The 20795-nt window shown below is 38.7% G+C and overlaps 3 protein-coding genes across 9 annotated transcripts; 2 read left to right on the top strand and 1 right to left on the bottom strand.

Annotated features, from left to right (window-relative positions):
* The first annotated feature begins 871 nt into the window (after nucleotides 1–871).
* ercc1 (excision repair cross-complementation group 1) lies at nucleotides 872–4909 on the top strand. 2 transcript variants are annotated; one of them, XM_047370786.1, is made up of 9 exons: nucleotides 872–1039; nucleotides 1239–1664; nucleotides 1794–1897; nucleotides 3033–3132; nucleotides 3470–3546; nucleotides 3791–3890; nucleotides 4054–4125; nucleotides 4436–4504; nucleotides 4587–4909. In XM_047370786.1, exons 1-9 carry the CDS (start codon nucleotides 980–982, stop codon nucleotides 4644–4646), a joined length of 1068 nt encoding a protein of 355 aa, XP_047226742.1. In that variant the 5' UTR covers nucleotides 872–979; the 3' UTR covers nucleotides 4647–4909. The 2 variants fall into 2 exon arrangements, with proteins under 2 accessions (XP_047226742.1, XP_047226743.1); XM_047370787.1 differs by lacking the exon at nucleotides 4054–4125 and having other exon boundaries at nucleotides 3791–3862; nucleotides 4443–4504.
* Nucleotides 4910–5853: 944 nt separating this feature from the next.
* Nucleotides 5854–16653, top strand: prmt2 (protein arginine methyltransferase 2). Of its 6 annotated transcripts, none has more exons than XM_047369578.1 (9): nucleotides 5854–6085; nucleotides 6171–6353; nucleotides 9161–9322; nucleotides 10419–10583; nucleotides 12206–12381; nucleotides 14562–14676; nucleotides 14771–14907; nucleotides 15994–16159; nucleotides 16242–16653. In XM_047369578.1, the coding sequence occupies exons 1-9, from the start codon at nucleotides 6002–6004 to the stop codon at nucleotides 16272–16274; spliced, it is 1221 nt and encodes a 406-aa protein (XP_047225534.1). In that variant the 5' UTR covers nucleotides 5854–6001; the 3' UTR covers nucleotides 16275–16653. The 6 variants fall into 6 exon arrangements, with proteins under 6 accessions (XP_047225534.1, XP_047225533.1, XP_047225537.1 ...); XM_047369577.1 differs by having other exon boundaries at nucleotides 14562–14691; XM_047369581.1 differs by lacking the exon at nucleotides 10419–10583 and having other exon boundaries at nucleotides 14562–14691.
* Nucleotides 16485–20636, bottom strand: LOC124870781 (zinc finger protein 239-like). Its single transcript, XM_047369583.1, has 2 exons — nucleotides 20483–20636; nucleotides 16485–19677 (listed from the first exon to the last, which is right to left on the bottom strand). Exon 2 carries the CDS (start codon nucleotides 19637–19639, stop codon nucleotides 18605–18607), a length of 1035 nt encoding a protein of 344 aa, XP_047225539.1. The 5' UTR covers nucleotides 19640–19677; nucleotides 20483–20636; the 3' UTR covers nucleotides 16485–18604.
* Between the last annotated feature and the right edge of the window lie 159 nt (nucleotides 20637–20795).

Below are 20795 nucleotides of genomic sequence, written 5' to 3'. Positions count from 1 at the left end.
AGCAGTGAAAAGGTACATTTCTATATATACTATATTGCCAAAAGTATTGGGGTCACACCACCCAATCAATTAATTGTGGCGTTTCAATCACTTCCATGGCTACAGGTGTATAAAGTTTGTCGTGGAGAAACTTGACTGGCCTGCACGGAGTCCTGACCTCAACCTTCTTGATCACCTTTGGGATGAATTAGAACAGAGGCTACAATTCTGGTTTTCCCAACTATGAACACAATCCTAAACCTTGAGGAAGATGTTTACAGCATAGTTAAAGATGCTGTTGCTGACAGTGGTGGATCCATCAACAAATTGGACCTTATAGATTAGGAATATCTTCAAAGTTATCTTGGCAATATAGTGTATACAGATGTATGACCACAAAAAGAAAGCTAAAAAAAAAAAAAACTTCTGATGATTCTGATAAAAATATAGCAGCAACATACAACCATTAAGGCACATGGAGGGAGTGCGTACTAATGAATTTGAGTGCACTTGGACATTACAGCAAAGGCGGTTACACATGGGTTACTTTATAAAAGCACTAAAACAAACCAGCAGATTTTATATTTAAAGCCAATGTTTGGGATCCTTTGTCCTAAGCCTGCTAAAACAGATAACCTAAGCTATCTTTTTTTTGGGTTTCTCAGTCCCCCCTCCATTTAGTAGAAATGAGTCCATATAATGCTATTAGGTACGTAAGTTTAACTCTCAAACCTAACAAATGTTACTTTTTACACCACTTACCTTATAGTTTTTTCAGTGACCGAATAAACAGCAATAGGAAAATGAAAAGAGAGAAAAATAACTTTGAGTCAAATTCATTTTATAGAATATTTTTAAAAACTGTGCTTTTATTTTGTTAGTTTCAGCCCCGGAAGTGTGAAAGCTCAAGGTTCCCGTTTTCTCTATCCAGTAAGGAACGTTTGTAAAAGATAAATTTAGGGTATGATTTTATGCGAAACGTACGTATGAATCCAAAGACATGAAGAAGAGGTTTCACATCAACCTAGACGATTCTGCTTTCACTAAAGCAAGAACACCGGTCGGTATTTTATTTAGTATATCAACTATCTGTGTAGCTAGCTGGTTAGCTCTTCCGCCTGTTAACAGAATGTTCATTTACAAGTTCCACTTTCAAAATATTTGTCAAGAACAATATCGTGGGTCATATATATTTGATATCAATTCACATCTTTTAATTCACGCGTTTCAAACACACTGTTTATATGATTATTTTCCAGCCAAAGCCACAGTTTCAACCTTTATCCAAAGGGCAACAAAACACAACCGTTCCAGCTGCATCGACCACAGAGCCAGTTACAAAATCGTCTGAGCAGCCCCTCTCATATGCAGAATACATCGTCCAGAGTAAAAATACTGCGGCTGCTGCTCCAGAGAGAAATGCTCCCCCCAAACTGCTCAGAACCGAAGTAGCTGGACTCAGCAGTCTGCAGCGAGGGGAGCCAGAGTCTGTGCCTTCCAGCACCGGGGGCTCTGAGACGGATCCAGACTGTGTTAAAGGGACTAAAGTTCCGTTCGAGCAGGTGAAAAAGAATGCCGAGAAGCAGGTGCTGCCTGAGGGGAGCTGTCTCAAGTCAGATCCAAGCTTCATCCAGGGTCCGAAACCAGTGGGCTCTGGGAGCAGCATCATTGTCAGTCCTCGACAGGTAAGCCTGGGCATGTAAATATGTTGGACTAACAAACGTACAAGGTATCTGTTCATTTGTATCTATGTATAATCTAATTATTGTGTAATTGTTAAAGATAGCACATCATGTTTGTTTCTGCTTCTGCAGAGGGGTAATCCCATTCTAAAGTTTGTGAGGAGCGTGCCCTGGGAGTTTGGAGAAGTTGTGCCTGATTACGTCTTGGGACAGACAACTTGTGCTCTTTTCCTCAGGTGGGTGGTTTTAGGGGGGCTATGAACTAAACAAGAAAGGTTTCCTCAAAATAAGTACTCCAAAAATAGGGGTAGAGGAAAACTATAAGATGGCATTGTTTTTGTTAAATATTGTGATGATATTAGGGGCAACAAATTCACCTTGTCCTAACTCATCTGTTTCTCATTTGTTATTACAATGTTTACAACTCTGTGTGGGGTCTTTAATATCTTTGGTACTGTCATCTGGGTCTGTTGTGGGTATCTACTGCAGTAAGTCTCAGTCCAGCAGACTGATAGTTCTATTTGCATTCAAAGCAGCATTTTGCTGTCAAATGGATTATAATAGAATAAAAAGCAATTCATTCTAAATTGTACTTTGAAATATTACTGTACGCTCTGATCCTGTTGTTTTTGAAAAATATCACACCAGCTCACTCTAAACGATCGAGACATTTTAGAATTCCTACCGTAGGGCGAGAGATTGTTGAGAAAGTAACAACCTCCAAATATCTTGGTATTTGGCTTGGTGATATCCTTTCTTTCAGGGTTCATATTGAGTATTTAGGAAAAAATAAAGCTGAAGGTCAGACTAGGCTTTCATTATCAAAACAGGGAATGTTTGAAAAGTTGTTCAAACTACTTTTTTGATTGTTCTTGACTATAATGAGTTATTTGTGTGCATACTGCTTTCGTCACACGCTTTGGTTCTGTGTATCATGGTACAGAACACATCACCATGTATTTTATGACCTGCTTTTCTAGGGGCTTCGTTAAGCCAAATAATTCATAATTATATGATTAATACGATTTATGGAGGGTACCCATTACCCATATATATATATATATATATATTATACATTCTGTATCATGTTGACTCCGACATGTTTTGTTTATGTTTTTTTTTATGTTAATATTCTAACTTTTAGCCTGAATTCCTAACGCTTGCTATTATTGCAATATTACTATAACATGCACTGATGTTGCTTTGACAATATATGGGAATATGTCATGTAACTCTGTCCTAAACAGTAAATATTTTTATAGAGCATCGATTCATGTTTTTATGTTTGATTAGTGACGTTTGCTCTAACCTTCACTTTGTTCTGTGTTTTATTTTTCTCTATTTAATGATGGTGTTGGACCCGGTTTGAAGCCTGAGGTATCACAACCTAAACCCGAACTATATCCACGACCGTTTAAAGCAGCTCGGAAATGCATTCACCTTACGTGTGTTGCTGGTTCAAGTAGATGTGGTAAGTAATGTAGTAACAAAAATTACTGTTAAACTATTTAAATCAGTTTTAACAGAGGAGTCACTGTAACGTGAGCTTTCCTTGCAGAGCTGTTCATCCGTGAAGTTTATCTTGCTTCCGCAGAATTTGAATTGCTTACGATGGTGCAGCTAAAATGTGCAGCTACTTTCCATTTTTAGCGCCACGTGCAACAACAACAAAAAAAAAAAAAACAGATGTCAGTAATTGGCCTAATTGGAAAGATAATATACTGTCATATCATTAAATCTAAGAGTTAATAATTAAGAATAATGTATATTAACACAATGTAAATCTTAATACTTTTTTAAATGTACAGAAAGATCCTCATCATGCATTAAAGGAACTGGCTCGCATCTGTATCATGGCGGACTGCACTCTTATCTTGGCTTGGAGGTAAAATAAACACATGACACACTTCAGTGTTCAGAGAAACTCTGTGTTAACTTATCAAGAAGAAGAAATGGTTTATCCTAACCTCAGCACATTTAAAGTGTGTAAAAAGCAGATAAACCTCTGCTTTTTGACATATGTTATCTAATAGTATTTGTTAATCATGACAACACTTAATCCTACTTTACATAGCTGTTTTTATCTTCTGGTTTTTCATTGTTTTTTTTTCTTTAAATTGAATTGGCAGTCCAGAAGAAGCAGGACGATACCTGGAAACATATAAGTCATATGAGAAGAAGCCAGCAGATCTTCTGAAGGAGCAAGTAGAAAAAGACTATCTTTCAAAGGTATGTTTGTAGGTTCGTATTCTGTTAGAAATTTTGTAATATTGTTCTTTTCACAAAAAATTAGCTAAACTTATTTGTAAAAAATGATTATATAATACTGAAATACAGCTGAGTCAACATAGTACTAGCAGTTAACAGGTTTTTCTTGTGTTTTTCCTTAAAGGTTACCGATTGCCTGACCACTGTGAAATCTATAAACAAAACTGATGCCATAACCTTACTATCCACTTTCTCAGTGAGTATTTCTGCAAAAAAGTATAAGGTGATGCTGACTTGACCAGAGGCTATTTCCAGAATGATCAAAATATTCCTCATACAGGAGCCGCAAAAAATAATAAATAGACTTACACAAATTTTTATTCAAGCGAAAACATTTTTTTTACGTTTTTTCAAGTCTGAACTTTGAAATCTGCAGAGTACTGGGGAGTTTGTAACATATGACTGCAGCATTTTACCACATTAGCTGCTCTGTTTTAACTGTTTCATTTGACTCGGATAGAATGATGCAGGCAGTACAGATAACGTACTTTATACATTTTGTCTAGTCCGTAGAGGGAATCATCAATGCCTCCAAAGAAGAGTTGGTTCTCTGCCCAGGCCTTGGACCACAAAAGGTGAATAATACATCTCAAGAAAGGCTTATCGTGAACATGTCAAACGTTGCTGATTTACAATGTTGATATTTTGCCTTGACAGGCGAGACGGCTTTATGATGTCCTCCATAACCCCTTTCTGAAGTCGAAGACAAACAGCTGACATGTCCGCCAACAACGTGTGATTGGAAAGAATTGAAGAAATTAAGTTTGTCATTAAACACCATTAAATAAAACAGACACAATTTAAAGTACTTAATTGTAAGCACATATTATTGTGATTAAAAATGTTTTATATATTGCGTTTCTATGACTGAGAATCTTCAAATGGGTTTGTGAACTAACCTGTGCGCCATTTTAATTTGTTTTTTTTTCCTGTTTTTGGGTGTTTGTTCTTACAATAATAAATTATATTTTTATACAGTATATTCTCCCCTTTGTGTGAGGATTTTAAGATGCAATGCCATGAAAAACTATTTGCCGCCTTTAAGATTTCTTGTATTTTTAACTTTTTGTTACACTTACATGTTATAAATCATCTTACTCTACATTTTTCAGAAGCAGCACACTACCACCACCACTTTAGAGCTCATCCATGGATGCGATTTAAGACCAGTCTCTTTCTAATTGCTGAATCAATTAACTGAGCCAAGCAAGGCCTGCAGTGCTTTAAAATTGGTCATTGTGTTTAGCATATCATTGGTTCTTTTGTGACCTGCTGGATGAGTCTTTCATTAGCTTTTAGAGTAGCTTTGGTTGGTCAGAAGATCCATTACTGGTGCATACTTTCTCCATTTGTAACCTCTGTAACCTTTTCCAGATGGAAAACTGTTAATGAATATATGTTTAGCTGTAATCAGGCTTGGGTGTTGTGTGTTAAATTGAGCCAAAATGTGTTTAATCAGAGTTTAATCATGAATTAACAAGGGGGCAATTACTTTTACCACATATGACCAGGTTTGTTCAGATAGCCCTTTTTCCTTTTTAAAACATGAATAAAAATGAGTAAAAATATTCATTTTGAAATCTAAATAAAGTTAAATACCCCTTATTATGAAATAATAGTTTGATTTTGTGTGAGCTGAAAGTGCTATTAAGGTCAACGTTTTCTGTTGTACTTTGTAGATTACAAAACCAGCGAGTTGAACCATGTTGAGAGAGAGAGCTATCTATTCAAATCGTTTCATTTCAAATATACCGTCAGGTTTTTTCACGAATGTAATTAAAATTAATCGCACCTGCTTAATATGTGACACAATGGTATTGATTCATTTGAATGACGCTATAATTTTTAATTAATACAAGAGTTTCGAAATTTCCGACAACCGTGAAGGCGCGCAACGTCAAAAACAGGAAGTGGTTAACGCACACTTTTAAAGTGAGCGTTACCGCTTGTTTCACTGTAGTAACAGACGTTGATTTGGTTGTTACAAGCCCTACTTGCGCTGGTTAAGAACGTAAAGTAGATTTTTGTTGAACGGGAAAATCGATTTTATGTCCAAACATCGTGTTTAAAACATGCAGGCGGAGAAAGAGGAGGAGGAGGCTTCTCCCGAGGAGTATGTTGCCCTGTGCGATTTCACTGCCCGCGGCTCTGAGCAGGTTATACTTCTGCCAGTTAAACTTCCTGCAAGGCTCAGTAACAAAACGGAAAACAGTAACCCTTTTACTCGGTTTTCTCCCACAGCTAGGCTTCAGCACAGGGGACAAACTGCTTGTGCACGCCAAGCCTTCAGCAGATTGGTGGTGGGCAGAACTGCAGGGGGTAATCGGCTATGCCCCTGCCAGCTACCTGCGCCAGGATGCTGCTGAGGATGAGGATGAGGACCCCTGGCAGGATGACGAATACTTCGGCAGTTATGGGACACTGGTTAGAAACATAGAACTGAAATTTTTAATGTTTCAAAGTTTCACAAACTGACCTATAACTCTATTTAATAAACGTTACTGTTGATTTGTAGGCTTTCAGTGAACTTTCCATACTGAAAACATGCTCAATTTAGTTGATCCATCATGGATATTCTTTTCTTTTGTCATAATTACATTATCCAAATTCTGTAAAGTTGTTGGCTTAATGTTTAGAGTTCCAAAGTTGATTAAATTGTCAATTAATAATAACGCTCTAAAACAACCTCACAAAAGCATTCTCACACCTTGAAATTTTCACATTTTGTCACATTACGACCACATAGTGCATAATTGTGGAGGGGCATATGGAGTTCCATTAGTGCCAAAAATATATTTATCTGTCTATGTATGTTTATGTGTCTATGCACATGTCTATGTAAGCTCTATATGTAATGTGCTTATGTCTATAACAAATACAGTTAACATAAACACTTAACATGAGCGCCTGACATGTACATCTAACATATAACTTAACATATACAGATTACATAGACATGTGCATAGACACATAAACATATTTTTGGCACTAATGGAATCCCATAATCCAGTGCATCACATTGCCTGATTTAGTAACTCTGTAGGAGCTGCAGAGATCCATAGCTCAGGAGGGAGAATCTGTCGACAGGACGATTATGCACTTCATGAGACTGGCCTTTATGGACGAGTGGCAAGAAGAAACCCATTCTTCAAAGGAGGTCATAAGAAGTTGTGTTTGCGTTTTGTCACAAGCCATGCACTAGACACAGCAAACGTGTGGAAGATGGCGCTCTGGTCAGATGAGGAATGGAACTAGACTGTAAGTACCAGCATCATGCTGGCAAGATGCTTCTCTTTAGCAGGAACAGGGAGGCTGGTCAGAGTTGCTCAGAAAATGGAAGCACCTAAAAAATAACAGATAGTCTGGTTAGAAAACCTGTTAGAGGCTGAAAAAGACTTGAGACTGGGGTCAAGGTTCACTTTCAGGCAAGTCAACAACCCTAAACATTCAATTCAAAAATACTTTATTAATTCCAAAGGGAAATTAAATCATAAATTAATTAATTAATTAAATAAATCATACATAAAGCTGGAGCTACAGTAAAATGGTTTACATTAACAAATATCCATGTGATAAAATGTCCCAGTCAAAAATCAGACCAACATCTAAGTGAGAATCTGTTGCAGATTTGAGAATTTATGTTTACAGATGCTCTTCATCAAATATTGTTATTTTGCAAAGATGAATAGGCTAAACTGTCAGTCTTTAGATATAGAAAACATGTTTCCACATGATTTGCATCTTTAATTTAAGTGAAAGGTGGTTTTAGTAGGGCTGAATACAAATGCACAACACACTTTCTGATACTTATTTTTTTAAACAGTTATGAAAAGCATGTTTGATTTCCCTTCCACTTCACAGTTATGTGTTGTTTTATGTTGATCTGTTTGACAAAATCCCAATAAAATCCATTATACTTTATGGTTGAAACCTGAAAAAGATAAACTATTCCATAAACTTGAACCTTTGGCAAGGGACTGTGCACTCAGCTGCAAAAGTGGACCTAAAAATCAAATAGATTGTACAGGAGTGTGTAAGAGTGAGTCCCAGACCTAGGCTACCTAAACCTCTGAGTTGCTGCTTTTAAAGGGCTTCAGCATTTCAGTTTATGGGGGAATTAATGTGGCATGAAAGGAGAAGGAGGACAAACCTTCACAGCAGCTCTTACTGCTTTGTAATACAACGGTGTCATTTAACAAATTGAAAGCATGTCACACCTACAATGCAACTGAAAGAAAAGGCTCCTGTAAAAATGCAAACGATAAAAAGCCCAATAAATAATTAAATCAGCAGTCCCCAAGATGCTGTTGTTGACAGATGCCTTTGTGCAGAATTTCTCCCCGCATCATTGATGCTTGGCTTTTGCACATTTTGTTTGGGAGCCAAACATCAGTGTTTATTGTTAATAGCTTTAAAATAGACCAGTGGCAGGATTGTTTAGACATGTCTGTAATTAAGCCACACCCAGAAAGGTAATGAAACTGGTAAAAATCTGCAATCACTCTTCAGTTTGTTCGAATAAAAACTGGGATTAAATCTATGTTCTTTGTATGGGCACCATTGTAGGTCCAAGACAGAACTGTGAAGGCGATGGCACAGAGACTATAACAAAATGGTGTCCTGCCTCAAACCCACTGATGGGTCCTATAGATTTATCAATACACGCAGCAGCTATAGGCTGCTGATATTTCAGACCCATGATCAGGATTGTAGATTCTAATTTGCACAAACCTCAGTCAGATAAAGGATCAATGAGCCAAACTGACTAGATTAGCATACTCGATAAAACAACCCCCCTCCTCTTGTGTTTTCTCTGCTGCTAGTGCAATGCAGCTTACATAAAACAAATCACTTTCTGCTAAATAAATGTGCATTTAAATACCGCACCTTTAATCTGTTTCTTTTTGTCATTTTTCCACACTACCCAAATTGTTCCATAACTATTTTTAATCAGCTTTTTTCCAGACATTGGAGTTTTGGGGTCAGATTAAAAATGGCCCGCCATACTGGCTTTTCGAAGGCTAGATTTTGGTCCTGCGATTGAAACTACTGGTGTAATTGTGAAACAATGTGCCTCATGAAGTAACTTCAGTAACTTTTATTCATAAGGAGGACAGTTGATATGATACTGACCCACAGGCTGTAGTCGTGTACATCTGCAGACCACATTTTTTTTTTTTTTTTCAGATATATTACAGCTTATTATTTTTATCTGATCGTTTGTTGCCCAGAGGCTTCACCTGGAGATGCTGTCTGACCGCAGCCGCACAGAGACGTACCGGCAGGTTATTGTCAGCAACAGCGCTTCACTGAGGAACAAGGTGGTGATGGACCTCGGCTGTGGGACCGGCATTATCAGCCTGTTCTGTGCTCAGCTGGCACAACCCTCAGTGGTAAATATGGCAGGGTTTCCATGGCACATGAGGTCTAATTGAGAACAATTAAATATGTTGTCTTACGAAGGGGGTCTCATCATCAAATTCTTCAAGCATTCATATGCCTGGAACTATTATGCATTTTGCCACATAACCAAGAATCCAATAAAATACATCAGTGTGTTTTAATTATTTTATTTTTTTGACGGGCCAACACAAAGTGCAAAATTGTGACATGGAAAGAAAATGATACATTACTTTATTTATTAGGGTCATCGTGCTGGAAGGGGGATCTCTGCCACTGTCTCAACTGTTTTGGAGTCTCTAAACATGGTTTTCTTCTAGGATAGACCTGTATTTTTTTCTGTTTGGTCTCATTTAGCCAGAGCATCGTCTTTTGCTGTGTCGCCTACGTGGCTTAAGGTTAGGGTTGGCAAACCTCTCTGATCGATGCTCTCCTTGCCAGGCCTGTCAGTTCAGGTGGATGGCCATGTCTTGGTAGTGTTGCAGTTGTGCCATACTCTTTCCATTTTTGATCATAGATTTAACAGTGCTCTCTGGGACGATGAAAGCTTGAGATGTTGTTTTATAATCTAACCCTGTTTCAAGGTTTTCCACCACTTCCTCCCTTACTTGCCTGCCGTGTTCCTTGTTCTTCATGATGCTGTTTGTTCACTAATGTTCTCTAACAAACCTCTGAGGGCTTCCCAGGGCAGCTGTATTTGTGCTGAGATTAGATTACACAAACATTACTTTTCACTAATTAGATGAATTCTGAAGATAATTTTGTGTACTGGATTTGATTTAGGGGCAAAAAGTAAGGGGTGCTAATTACATAGGTGCACCACACTTTTAAGTATTTTATTCATGAAAACTATCCACCATTTTCCTCCAATTTCACAATTATACACTACTTTGTGTTGATCTGTAACAAAAAAAATTATGAAATTCAATACATCTTGTAGCCGTGACGTGACAAGATGTTAAAAAGTTGAAGTGGCATGAGTGCTTCAGCAAGACACTGTAGATCTTACAGGTGTCCCACGCTATTATTAATGTATTTATACCCCCATCTGTTGGGCAAGCAGAGTCAAATGAATTGGTGGTTCTGTAGGTGTATGCCGTAGAGGCGAGCTCCATGGCGGAGCACACCAGACAGCTGGTAAAGCAGAATGGCTGTGAGGAGGTGGTCACGGTGCTGCAGGGGCGAGCGGAGGAGCTTGAACTACCAGAGCAGGTGGACATCCTGGTGTCTGAGTGGATGGGAAACTGCCTGCTGGTAATTATTCAACCTTCAATGTTGCTTGTCATAGATTTTCTACAGTGTACAGCCTCCAGGTCCAGGGCTTGTTATTTGGTAGTAATTCTAGAATAATTTCTACCTAACTTATGATTCATTTATGAAATTGATCTCAGTCTTTTTTTCTAAACTCAAACCTGCTGAACTGAAAAAAAAAGTGAACTTTCGTTTTTCTCAGATTAATGTAATTGCCTTGTTCGCTGGACTAAACCAGGTGTCTCAAACAGTCCATGAGCGCCGTTTTCTCTGCCCATATGGCTGGCATGGCCCGGCTCAGAGATGACTGTTAAATACGTCACCCCCGACCTGTCAGTCAGCTCCCTCTGAAAAGCCGCAGAGTAGTGAGAACTTAAACTGGCACCGGCGGTGCATGGTTCCTATTGGTTTCTCTTTGTAACACTGGGACCAGTTCCGTGCAGAGCTATAAAATAATTGTCCTCTGTGCCAAAGCTGCCATCGTTCCACAATTACGCACAACTTTTCGCAGCTATTTATGGACATGTGTGACAGCTTGTCCATCTTAGGAATCATCAAACCTGACTTGTTAGGAATTAATCCGCTGATCTGACACAGTTTTATTCTCAGTGAGAGTGAAAGTGCACCTTAGATTATTTACATGCGTTTTATGCTCCTTGGCGCACAGAGTGATGCGCATTTACATCTACATGTGACAAAAACAGAGGAAGTTTTACAGTTTACATCCGACTGCGGTTGTTTCCATAATTTTTCAAGGTGTGTTACGTTATTGGATGACAAGAAATGTGATTCAGTTTCATGGCTCTGGTTTAAACCATAAAAGGTCAAACTCCATGATGATGGAGTTCATGCTCCATTAATTAAATAAAACTGAATGGAGTCATATTACAGTGAATTTAGGTGAGTTTTGGTTCGCTGGAGTTTATTATTGTCGATTGAAAAGGTTTGCGTGGCTACCACACATGTTCACAGCAGGTCAAAGATTTGCGTGGATTTCCACACACTTTTACACAAAGTTTATTTTAGTACATGCCGAGTTGTGCGTAAAACATTGCGCCACAAGGTTTTGGTGCGTAAGGACTCTTCGTACATGAGGCCCCTGGACTAGACAAAGCACCGCTTAAGTGTCCTACAGAGTTCTGTGGTCAGTTTGTTAACATGTTGACTCAAAACACTTACATTTATGTGTATTACACTGGCTTTCTTTCTAACTTTTTTTAAACAATTTATTCACTTATACTTGCAGTCTTCATAGCCAAAATTTGTTAGCCATTTAATGCTAATCACTAAAAGAGACCAAGCCCTTCGGGTCACGGCCTTTGCATCATTGTATACTTTTTAAACAAGTTGCTGATAATTAATTTCATTTATCCTCTTATAGATGCTCTCATCTTTTGTTTAAATTTTAAAGACCCTGTACGCGTCCTTCTTATTTTTTTGTTTTGTGATTTTATGTTTCATAACTTAAACTGCTTTGTCTGTAAAATGCACTTTAAATATTGTATTCATTTGATGGTGCTTTATAAGGTTGGTTTTTTTTTTTCAGGCTTTATTTGCATCCTGCTTTGATTTCAGCTCCTTTAAGATTTGAATATCTCGTTTTTCCTCATCTTCTCTTGGTGTAGTTTGAGTTCATGGTGGAGTCAGTTCTCCTGGCCAGGGACCGCTGGCTCAGGGATGGTGGTGTGATGTGGCCTTCCTCAGCAGCTTTAACTCTGGTTCCATGTCAGGCCGACAGCTACTACTCAGAGAAAATGGCCTTCTGGGAGCGACCATACGGCCTGGATTTCACCCCGCTGCAGTAAGAGCCACTGGTCAGCTATTCTAACTGAATACTGTGTTTTTACCCACCTTCATTTCCGTTTTTTAAGCGTTATGTTGAGAGCCTGAACTCAGATGTATAGTTGGTAGGTGGATGTTTTGAGTTTTGATATTTCTTACCTGGTGGAAAGAGTCATGTGATTCCCAGTGAAAAGGGACCACAAAAGCAAATTAGGCTTTTAACCTAAATCTAAACTAGACAATTTGAATATTGAATATCACTATATTAATCGGAGAATTACTTGAGACAGGATCTAGGAAAAGAAAATTCAAACTTCTCTTAGTGGTTCTTGCGCCAGTTCCTTATTCTAATAAACTGATCAGAGTCAGAAAGTCAACAGTTTGAGCTTTTATAAGGTACAGGGTCAAACGCTTTTGCTGGTTCTGTGCTGTTGATTACAACTTCTTTTTTTTTTTAATAAAAATGATTGAAAAATGGCCAACATCAACATGTAAAACAAAATGAATGACAAGTAAAATACCATGAATGAGCAACAAAAACTCACATAGATCCAGATAGATATAAGAATATTTTTAAGAAAACCAAATAAGTAATGCACAATTATTTTAACATTTATGATTTTAAACATGTGTAAACATTTTATTTGCTTTTTTTTTTTAACCACTCATCCAGAGCTGGAGTCCAGCAACATTTAGATGATTTACCACCTTAGCATGTAACAGAGTTCTGCTAATGACCTAATTATTTGATTCAGGTGTGTTGAAGCTGAGATGACTGTAAAGGTTGCAGGACACTGCCCCACTAGGACTGCAGTTTTAACAAATGTGCAGTAGAGGGAGCTAAAGGTTAGGATGATGGCTAGAGTACTTCCAACCTCAGAACTCATTACTAAAGATACATTTTTAAAATTCCAGTGGAAACAATAAAAAAAAAACATTGATCAGTAATAACAAGAATGTTTGATTGCTGTAATGCCAGCAAAGATTTTTACATTGATTACTGAGAAGAGTATAGATAATTTTCAACTTTATTTTCAATAAAATCTTGCAACACCTTTGACTTTGCTTTATCTTTTGAGTGACACTTGTCTTATTTCTTATCAGGAACAAACGCTTCCGTTAATTGAAAATAATTTTAAATCTAAAACTGCCAGGGGTATAAATAATTTGGGACTTAAATATACAAAGGTTTGTGGCACCCCTGGATTAAATTGTGTAAAAAAATATTCAGACTTTTCTCTGAGAAAACACTGAGAAACCCGGAAGAAATCCAACATTTATTTTGTGTACATTAGTTCAGTTGGGTAAAAATCCAATGTTCAGAAACATCACTGGTGGCATAGTTATTGGTATCTCTAATCGACCCTTTGAAATAGATGTAATTGAAGGATTTTTTAAAGATATTTTTTAGCACCAGAGTCCTTTATTTTTCATTTTTGAACCGTAGGCAGACAGGAATGAGGGGCTGAGAGAGAGGGAGACATTCAGCAAAGGTCGCCGGGTTCGGGACTCTAACCTGGGAGGAGTATAACCTCTGTATATATGGTCGCGCGCTTAACCGCTACACCACCAGCACCGCGCCCCATTGAAGAAGTTTTTTAAACAAAATGCTGTCTGAAAAATTGTCATTTGTAATCAATGTAATCAAATATGATTTGACCAGCTCTTTAGGAGCCAGTGGCCACTATTTATCACTCCATCATGCACAATCAATAGGATGGTTAAGGAGGTTGCAGTTCACAGAGAATTGAACGGTAGCATCTTGGGGTCAGTAAAGCTGGGGACACACTACACACCAACCAGTTATTTGGGAGACATGCAAGAGAAACAATCTTTTTCGGACCTGTTATGACAAACATAAACTGACTTTAGCTGGAAGCGTGTGCTTTGGTCAAATGGGACAAAAATCAAGCATTTTAGGAACAAACACTTGAAACGGGTTTGGTGAAATATATGAAAATGTTAAAAAGCACAACATGCCCATTGTTAAGTATAGGGAGGGGTGTGTGATTCTGTGGTCCTGTTTCATAGAATAATGGTGACTAAATGATATTATTGGAGGGATATTGAGTACAAAAGATGTAGTTTTTTTATATTATAAATTATGTCTATAAATTCCTCATTTAGTCCTTTTAAATGTTGTCTGTATGACTAAACCCATTCTTCTTTCAGTTCCTGATTGATGTCCTTTCCTTGCAGGCCTCTAGCACAGCAGGAGTTCTTCACTAAGCCAAAGTTCAGCCACCTTATTGACCCTAAAGACTGCCTCTCTGCTCCCTGCGATGTCATCTGCCTTAACATGTACACAGTTCAAGTGAGAGACCTTGAGGTATCGAATGTATTGCAAGCGGCGGCAGCTCTTATCTGTTTGGCATGCATAACTAACAGAGTGGAGTTTCGTTTCTCAGGAAATGGAGGGGGAGTTTAAGTTTTGTGTGGTGAAGCCTGGAGTTTTCCACGGATTTACGGCCTGGTTCACTGTTCAGTTTGAAAGCCTGGAGGCGGGAGGAGCAACAGTGGAGCTGGACACCGGACCAAACTCAGAGTAAAAAATAAAAAAACAGTAAATAACTAAAAACATCAAACTAAATCCACACATACAGGTGCATCTCAGTACATTAGAATATAATTGAGAAGCTTGTTTCAGTAATTTCTTTCAGAACTCATTTATAGATTCAATACACAAAGATTGATCACATTTAAGCGTTTATTTGTTCATTTTAATACACTTATGAAAATGATGTTCTATTGATGTTGTTTCTGCTTCAGAAGTGGCTTAAAATGAGAAAGTCTTAAATGGTCTAGCCGCATCCCACCCACATGATTTACTCAACATCCACAAACCTCTGAGATCGATCAGCAAGCTTCTCCTCAATGTTCTGAGATCGAAGTTAAAACGTGGAGAGGATTGATCATTTCCTGCGGCGCCCCGAGACTGTAGACGTCTGTCAGAAGTCTCTGGCGGTTTTATTCTGTTGTTTTCAACTGTTGTTGAAGAGCTCTGTTCAAATATTGTTTTTTTTTTATGTGCTAAATAAATACATTAGACATTGAGGAATGGGAGAGCTTTAGCCCCATTTCCTGGATTTGTCTGTGTGCGTTGCCTCTTGAAGCTCGGACTCCAGCTGCAGTCCACACCTAGTGAGTCTCCCCCAAACAGTCGAATGGACTTTGCTTCACAATCTTCTCAAGGCGTATGCACCGTTTCTACCGTAACTTTTCCTTCTGCGGAACCCATTTATCTGTTTGGATACAACCTTCTGTGAACATTCAGCTTCTTTAGCAAACATTATTTTTGTGGTTTAACCTCCATGTGGTTTTAATAACTGTTTGCTGGAAAACGTTCAAGTCTTCCCGTGATGATGTAGGCCATAATACAACATTTCAGTATGGAATGTGGTTTTTGTTACTGGTTTCAAATTATTTTCAAATTTTCTGAGAATCTGAATTTCTAGTGTTAATGGTCTTTAAGTTATAATCATTCAAATAAACAGAAATCAGTCTTTCAAATATATCACTCTATACTGTTTGAATTGAATTACTAAAATACATAAACTTTTTTATATTCTAATTTACTGAGATCTAGCTGCATTATAAAATTACACTTAAATTATTATCTTTTAATCCTCAGTCCAACCCATTGGAAGCAGACTTTGTTCATGCTAGACAAGCCGATCCACGTGTACGGCGGAGACTCCATCCGTGGAAACATTGTCCTGCGCAGAAACCCAGTGTGGAGACGCCACATGACCGTTACGCTGCACTGGACCATCAACAGCAGCTCAGACAACTGCCAGGCAAATATCTCAGCATACACCCATATTCATAAGTGTGTTGATTACTTAGTGGCAGTTGTTCACTTCCTCTTTATGTCTTTAGGTTGGGACAAAAAGCTTCCCCATGTGGAAGTGACTGTTGCCCATCGGCTGTGCGAATCAACATTAAACCCATTCTAATATGTCCATGAGCTGCTGACTAGTAATCAGAAATGGTTACTGCCCAGAGGGTCACCTGGTAGGACATTTGTAATGCTTCGTCAGATCGCTACAGGAGCAGGTGATCTCACAATGAATCATTCTGTAAGAGCAGAACATGGCCAGAAAGAAGAAGAGGAGTCACTGATGGAGAAAAACAGGGTTTATTGAAGGAGTAGTTGGATTGAAAATGGTGTGTAACAAGAAACTCTTTCAGGTACAACAGAAGAAGAATGTTTTAATGTTTATAATACTTATCAAGTCTTTACAAAAGAAACCTATTCACTTATTCTTACCAATAAACTGATTTCAAATTATTTGAAACTTCTTTTAAACACCTAAAGACAAAAGATCAGCTATTCATGCTAAAGTAAACTAATGAGGAATGAGCTGATTACCGATTACAAGGTACACCAAAGTTTTTAAAGCAATAAAACTTCTAAAATATACCATCATATTATTCATTTAGTTTAAAGTCTCAGATTATTTTAGGGACCCTCCACCACACACATAAACACACCTGTTGCTGTGCACTGCTGGTCAGCTGGCTAAAGGTGGTCTCCTACGCTGTTGTTTACAAGACAATATTTGCAGTCGTGAAAAACACAGAAGTTGTAGTGTGGTAACTAAAGAAGCACCACCCATCATTCTTATTAAGGTAACACTGTTGCAGAAATACAGCTGGGAACCTATGAGGGGCAGACATCCTGACTATTTAACCAGCTTATTTAAGCTTGGTTTGCTTTTGCTACTTCACAAAGAAGAGAACAGCAATAAAGTCTAACAACCTAGCATTATATTTAGTAGGTGTTTATTCTAAATATTAGTAAGTTTCCACAAGAAGGACTTTTCCCAGGAATTTGGGTAGTTTTCTGTTTTGTACAGTTGATATTTTCTAGTAACTCTAAATTGTAAAACAGCAGTAAGTGGCAGTATTTGTTAGTGCAACATTCATTTAAATTTCACCACACATGTTGAATATCTGTGTTTTACACTGTAGCTAATTTCAATGAACACATGATTTAAATCAGCTAACCCTAATGTGAAAGTCATTGAATGATAAGGGAGGTAATGTTGTCATCACAGCCATTTTGTTAGGAATTTAATGCCTCTATGTTCCAGGATACAAACCAAAAGGATCACAACCTTAGATTTTAATTCTAAATGAAGCAGACAGGCTACAGCTGCTGTTGCATGTGTGTGTTTATATATGATGCTCCTTTGGGACACATAGCGCAGGCTTGGTTTATTAATTCTCTAAATTATTACATACATTGAGTTAAATATTTTATTTCAGTTTCTGTGTTATGTATGTACTGAGTAAAAACTGTAAAATATATATGTGTCTGTAGTCCAACTGGAGCTTCTCTGTCCTTTACTCTTGCTCTAAGGTTACATTGTTATATTGGTTACGGAGTTATTGCTAATAATTGCTGCTGAAACTCCTTTCATTTTTTTTCCTGCATGCACTCGTTTATTTAAAATTTGCTCTGGTTTGACAATCCACAAAGTTTGGAGTGACTTAACTCAGCTTTTTAAACCACAACTGCTATTAAATTATAGATTTTATTAAATTTTTTTACTGTTTGTATTTGCATTCTGCTCTCTGCTGTGGAGGGAGATCTGTGTCCAGAGATCATTTAAGGTAGGGCACCAACACGTCTAATGTAGGAGTAAAACTCAATGTAAACAGCCTGCTTTTGAACTCCACAGTGGACCTAAAATGAAAAATATAACACCCTAAAAAATAACGTTCCACTTGGTCAAACACAACGCCTTATTTTTGCTTAAGCCTATTTTCAAAAATGAAAATAACAATAAATATGGTATAAATAGCATAATTGTAATCACTGTTATAATACTTTAGCAGCAATAACGATAATTGTTGCTTTACTGTTTGAAATAAAAGAAACTGGGTCATGTTTTACATTTTCACATGCATTTTTAACCATGGTTATCAAACCATCAGATCGTATATCAGCTGATTGCTTTTACTGGAAAGCTCTGCTCATATCTAGCTGTAGATCAGCAAAAACTAGATTAGAAAATAAGAGGAATGCGGGACAGATATACTTGAGCAACGTTTGTTTTCCACTTAAATTCACTGACACCAGTGTTTTTATCCCACTATGTTCTCTTCCACTACTGCCCATTTTCTCTGATTTTCTTTTACTTGTAAACATTTATGTGAAATGCCATAAGTTGATACTTCTGTGCTGTATCTGCGTGCTGATGCAGAAGTGCTTTGAAGCATCTCGGTCTTTAACCTCACTCTATTTTTATTTTGGAGCGCATGTTCATCTCCAAGGACAACTCCTGAGCAGGTACGCTCTCTGGAGAAGGAGGCCTGGAGAGCGGAACAAACAGTGGAGGCTTAACAACTTCGTATTTAACCCCATTTTTTTCCTGTTTCTGCCTCAAGTGTTTGTCACAGTGGTTCACAAACGTTTCCAGCTTGACGAAGGTCTTGTTGCACACTTTGCAATGATAAGGTCGCTGGCCTTTTTTTAGCCGTATGTGAAGTCGGATGTATGACGAGCGTACAAATGTGCGGCAGCAGACACCACATTTAAGATCCACCATGTTGCTTTGGGCTCTCTGAGGCTGGCTGACTGGAGGCGCCGGTGCAGGAACAGGAGCAGGAACAAACGCTGGTTTGGCCTGTCCGGAGGCCTCTTGAGCCTTGTGGGAGAGCAAGTTGGACATAAAGCGAAAGCTCTCGCCGCAGTTCTCACATTTGTAGGGCTTCTCCCCAGTATGGAGCCGAATGTGTGCCAGGAGGCCAGCCTTCTGGGTGAACGACTTGCTGCAGTAGGTGCAGTTGAAAGGCTTCTCCCCAGTGTGTAGCCGACGGTGGGTCTTCAGGTGTGAAGCGCGCCCAAAGTTCTTCCCACACTCTGGGCATTTAAATGGTTTATCACCACTATGGATTACCTTGTGAGCCATCAGGTGGGAGGCCTGATGGAAGAACTTGCCGCAGGTGTTACATCTGAACTTCCTTTCCTTGTTGTGGGAAGTGAGGTGAAGGCTCAGGTGAGCGGATGAGATGAAGGTTTTATTGCATACGCTACAGCTGTGAGGGTCCAGTCGAATGCGCCGGTGGCCCCGCCGGCCATTAAAGGGACTGCTACTGCCTCCAGCCTCACAGGATGGGCATTTGAATGGAGTGTCTGTGTTGTCTGTCTGCTTCTGTTTAGCTGAGGTGGAATCAGAGTGAGAGTCCAGATGTGATGGGTTGAAACTGCATCCACAGTCTGAGCACAGCCTGGACTCCTGCTGCTGGTCACCGGTTTTGTCAAGCATGCTGATCTTTACAATCACACCAAGGAGGGGCTGATAACCTATAAAAGATATGAAAACACTCAATCGCATTAAGAGATTTGCTGCTTTTAGATATACATAAGGCATAACATTATGACCACCAAAAGAAGATTAGAATGAGTATCTCTTCATCATGTAATGGTAAGATAGGATAGAATGGGTGGCTCACAGGTAATAATTATGATTGTTAGTGTTGGTAATGTGTAAATTGTTGTGCAGTCACAGAAGGGGATGACAAACTAAAGACCCACCAAATGTTTTAATTAATGTGGTAATATTTTACCTGTTTAACTGGGGGGGGGAGAGAGACTTGAATGATGATGTGTATGAAGGGAGCAGGAAATCAGACTTTTTCTTCTACCTGCTACTTTGGAACAATTTATGTAAAAATGGCATTTAGTTCTTTTTTTTTCCTTTCACTGAAATAAATAAAAATGAAATGCTTTGGACCAGGGGTCTGCAGCCGCATATCGCTCTTAATAACTGCACAACCAGGTGGTCCAGCACAGTACATATTCAGAAGTCAATAGCAAAAGGGGCACCAGCACATTAGGCAGGGGGTCATAATGTTATGCCAGAACGGTGTACCTGCACTAGACAAAGCACAGCTTTCACCCTCCCCGCTTTGAAATAATCATGCCAGATGATCTTTTAACTAGTGGCTCATATCGCTGCCATATTGCGGCAGTTATAACACGATAACACAGTAAATGGGCCACGGAGGCGGAACATGAAAACCGTCCAGTAAAGATCCGAACATCATGCCGCGGCCTGCAGCGACGTAAACAATGCGGAGGGATGCAAATCAACAAAGACTTCACATACCGTGTTCATTTTTTTCCCCCTTTACAAATCGGACGTTTATTGTTTAAGGTATTCTTCCTGCGAGCCGCAGTTACAACATAACCACAAAACTGGGTATAATAAACATTTCAGGGAGCGTTTGGTCGTTTTCCTGAGAGGCAGCCCCCGGTTTTCTGTGCTGTGAAACAGGGCTGCAGCATCATCTAGCGAGCGGCGGAGCAACTAGACAGACTGGCGGGCGTTAAAGAGACTGTACACTAAAAATGCAACATGGTCTAATTGTGCTGGGTTCAAAAAGCCGGAGGGAGTTTTTGTCTGTCAATTTCGTTATATT

The sequence above is a fragment of the Girardinichthys multiradiatus genome, chromosome 7 (genome assembly GCF_021462225.1).
Source record: "Girardinichthys multiradiatus isolate DD_20200921_A chromosome 7, DD_fGirMul_XY1, whole genome shotgun sequence".
NCBI lineage: Eukaryota > Metazoa > Chordata > Actinopteri > Cyprinodontiformes > Goodeidae > Girardinichthys > Girardinichthys multiradiatus.
The sequence above is the reverse complement of the archived record's forward strand: the minus strand, read 5'-3'. Positions and strand labels throughout refer to the sequence as shown.

What these genes read in the sequence shown, in the direction of transcription:
- ercc1 (XM_047370786.1), top strand. Translation starts at nt 980, where the DNA reads ATGAAGAAGAGGTTTCACATCAACCTAGACGATTCTGCTTTCACTAAA. An exon ending in TCATTGTCAGTCCTCGACAG is followed by an intron (nt 1,665 to 1,793) that starts GTAAGCCTGGGC and finishes CTGCTTCTGCAG; the next exon opens with AGGGGTAATCCCATTCTAAA. An exon ending in ACTTGTGCTCTTTTCCTCAG is followed by an intron (nt 1,898 to 3,032) that starts GTGGGTGGTTTT and finishes CCCGGTTTGAAG; the next exon opens with CCTGAGGTATCACAACCTAA.
- prmt2 (XM_047369577.1), top strand. Translation starts at nt 6,002, where the DNA reads ATGCAGGCGGAGAAAGAGGAGGAGGAGGCTTCTCCCGAGGAGTATGTT. An exon ending in CTGCCCGCGGCTCTGAGCAG is followed by an intron (nt 6,086 to 6,170) that starts GTTATACTTCTG and finishes TTTCTCCCACAG; the next exon opens with CTAGGCTTCAGCACAGGGGA. An exon ending in TTCAAGTGAGAGACCTTGAG is followed by an intron (nt 14,692 to 14,770) that starts GTATCGAATGTA and finishes TTCGTTTCTCAG; the next exon opens with GAAATGGAGGGGGAGTTTAA.
- LOC124870781 (XM_047369583.1), bottom strand. Translation starts at nt 19,639, where the DNA reads ATGCTTGACAAAACCGGTGACCAGCAGCAGGAGTCCAGGCTGTGCTCA.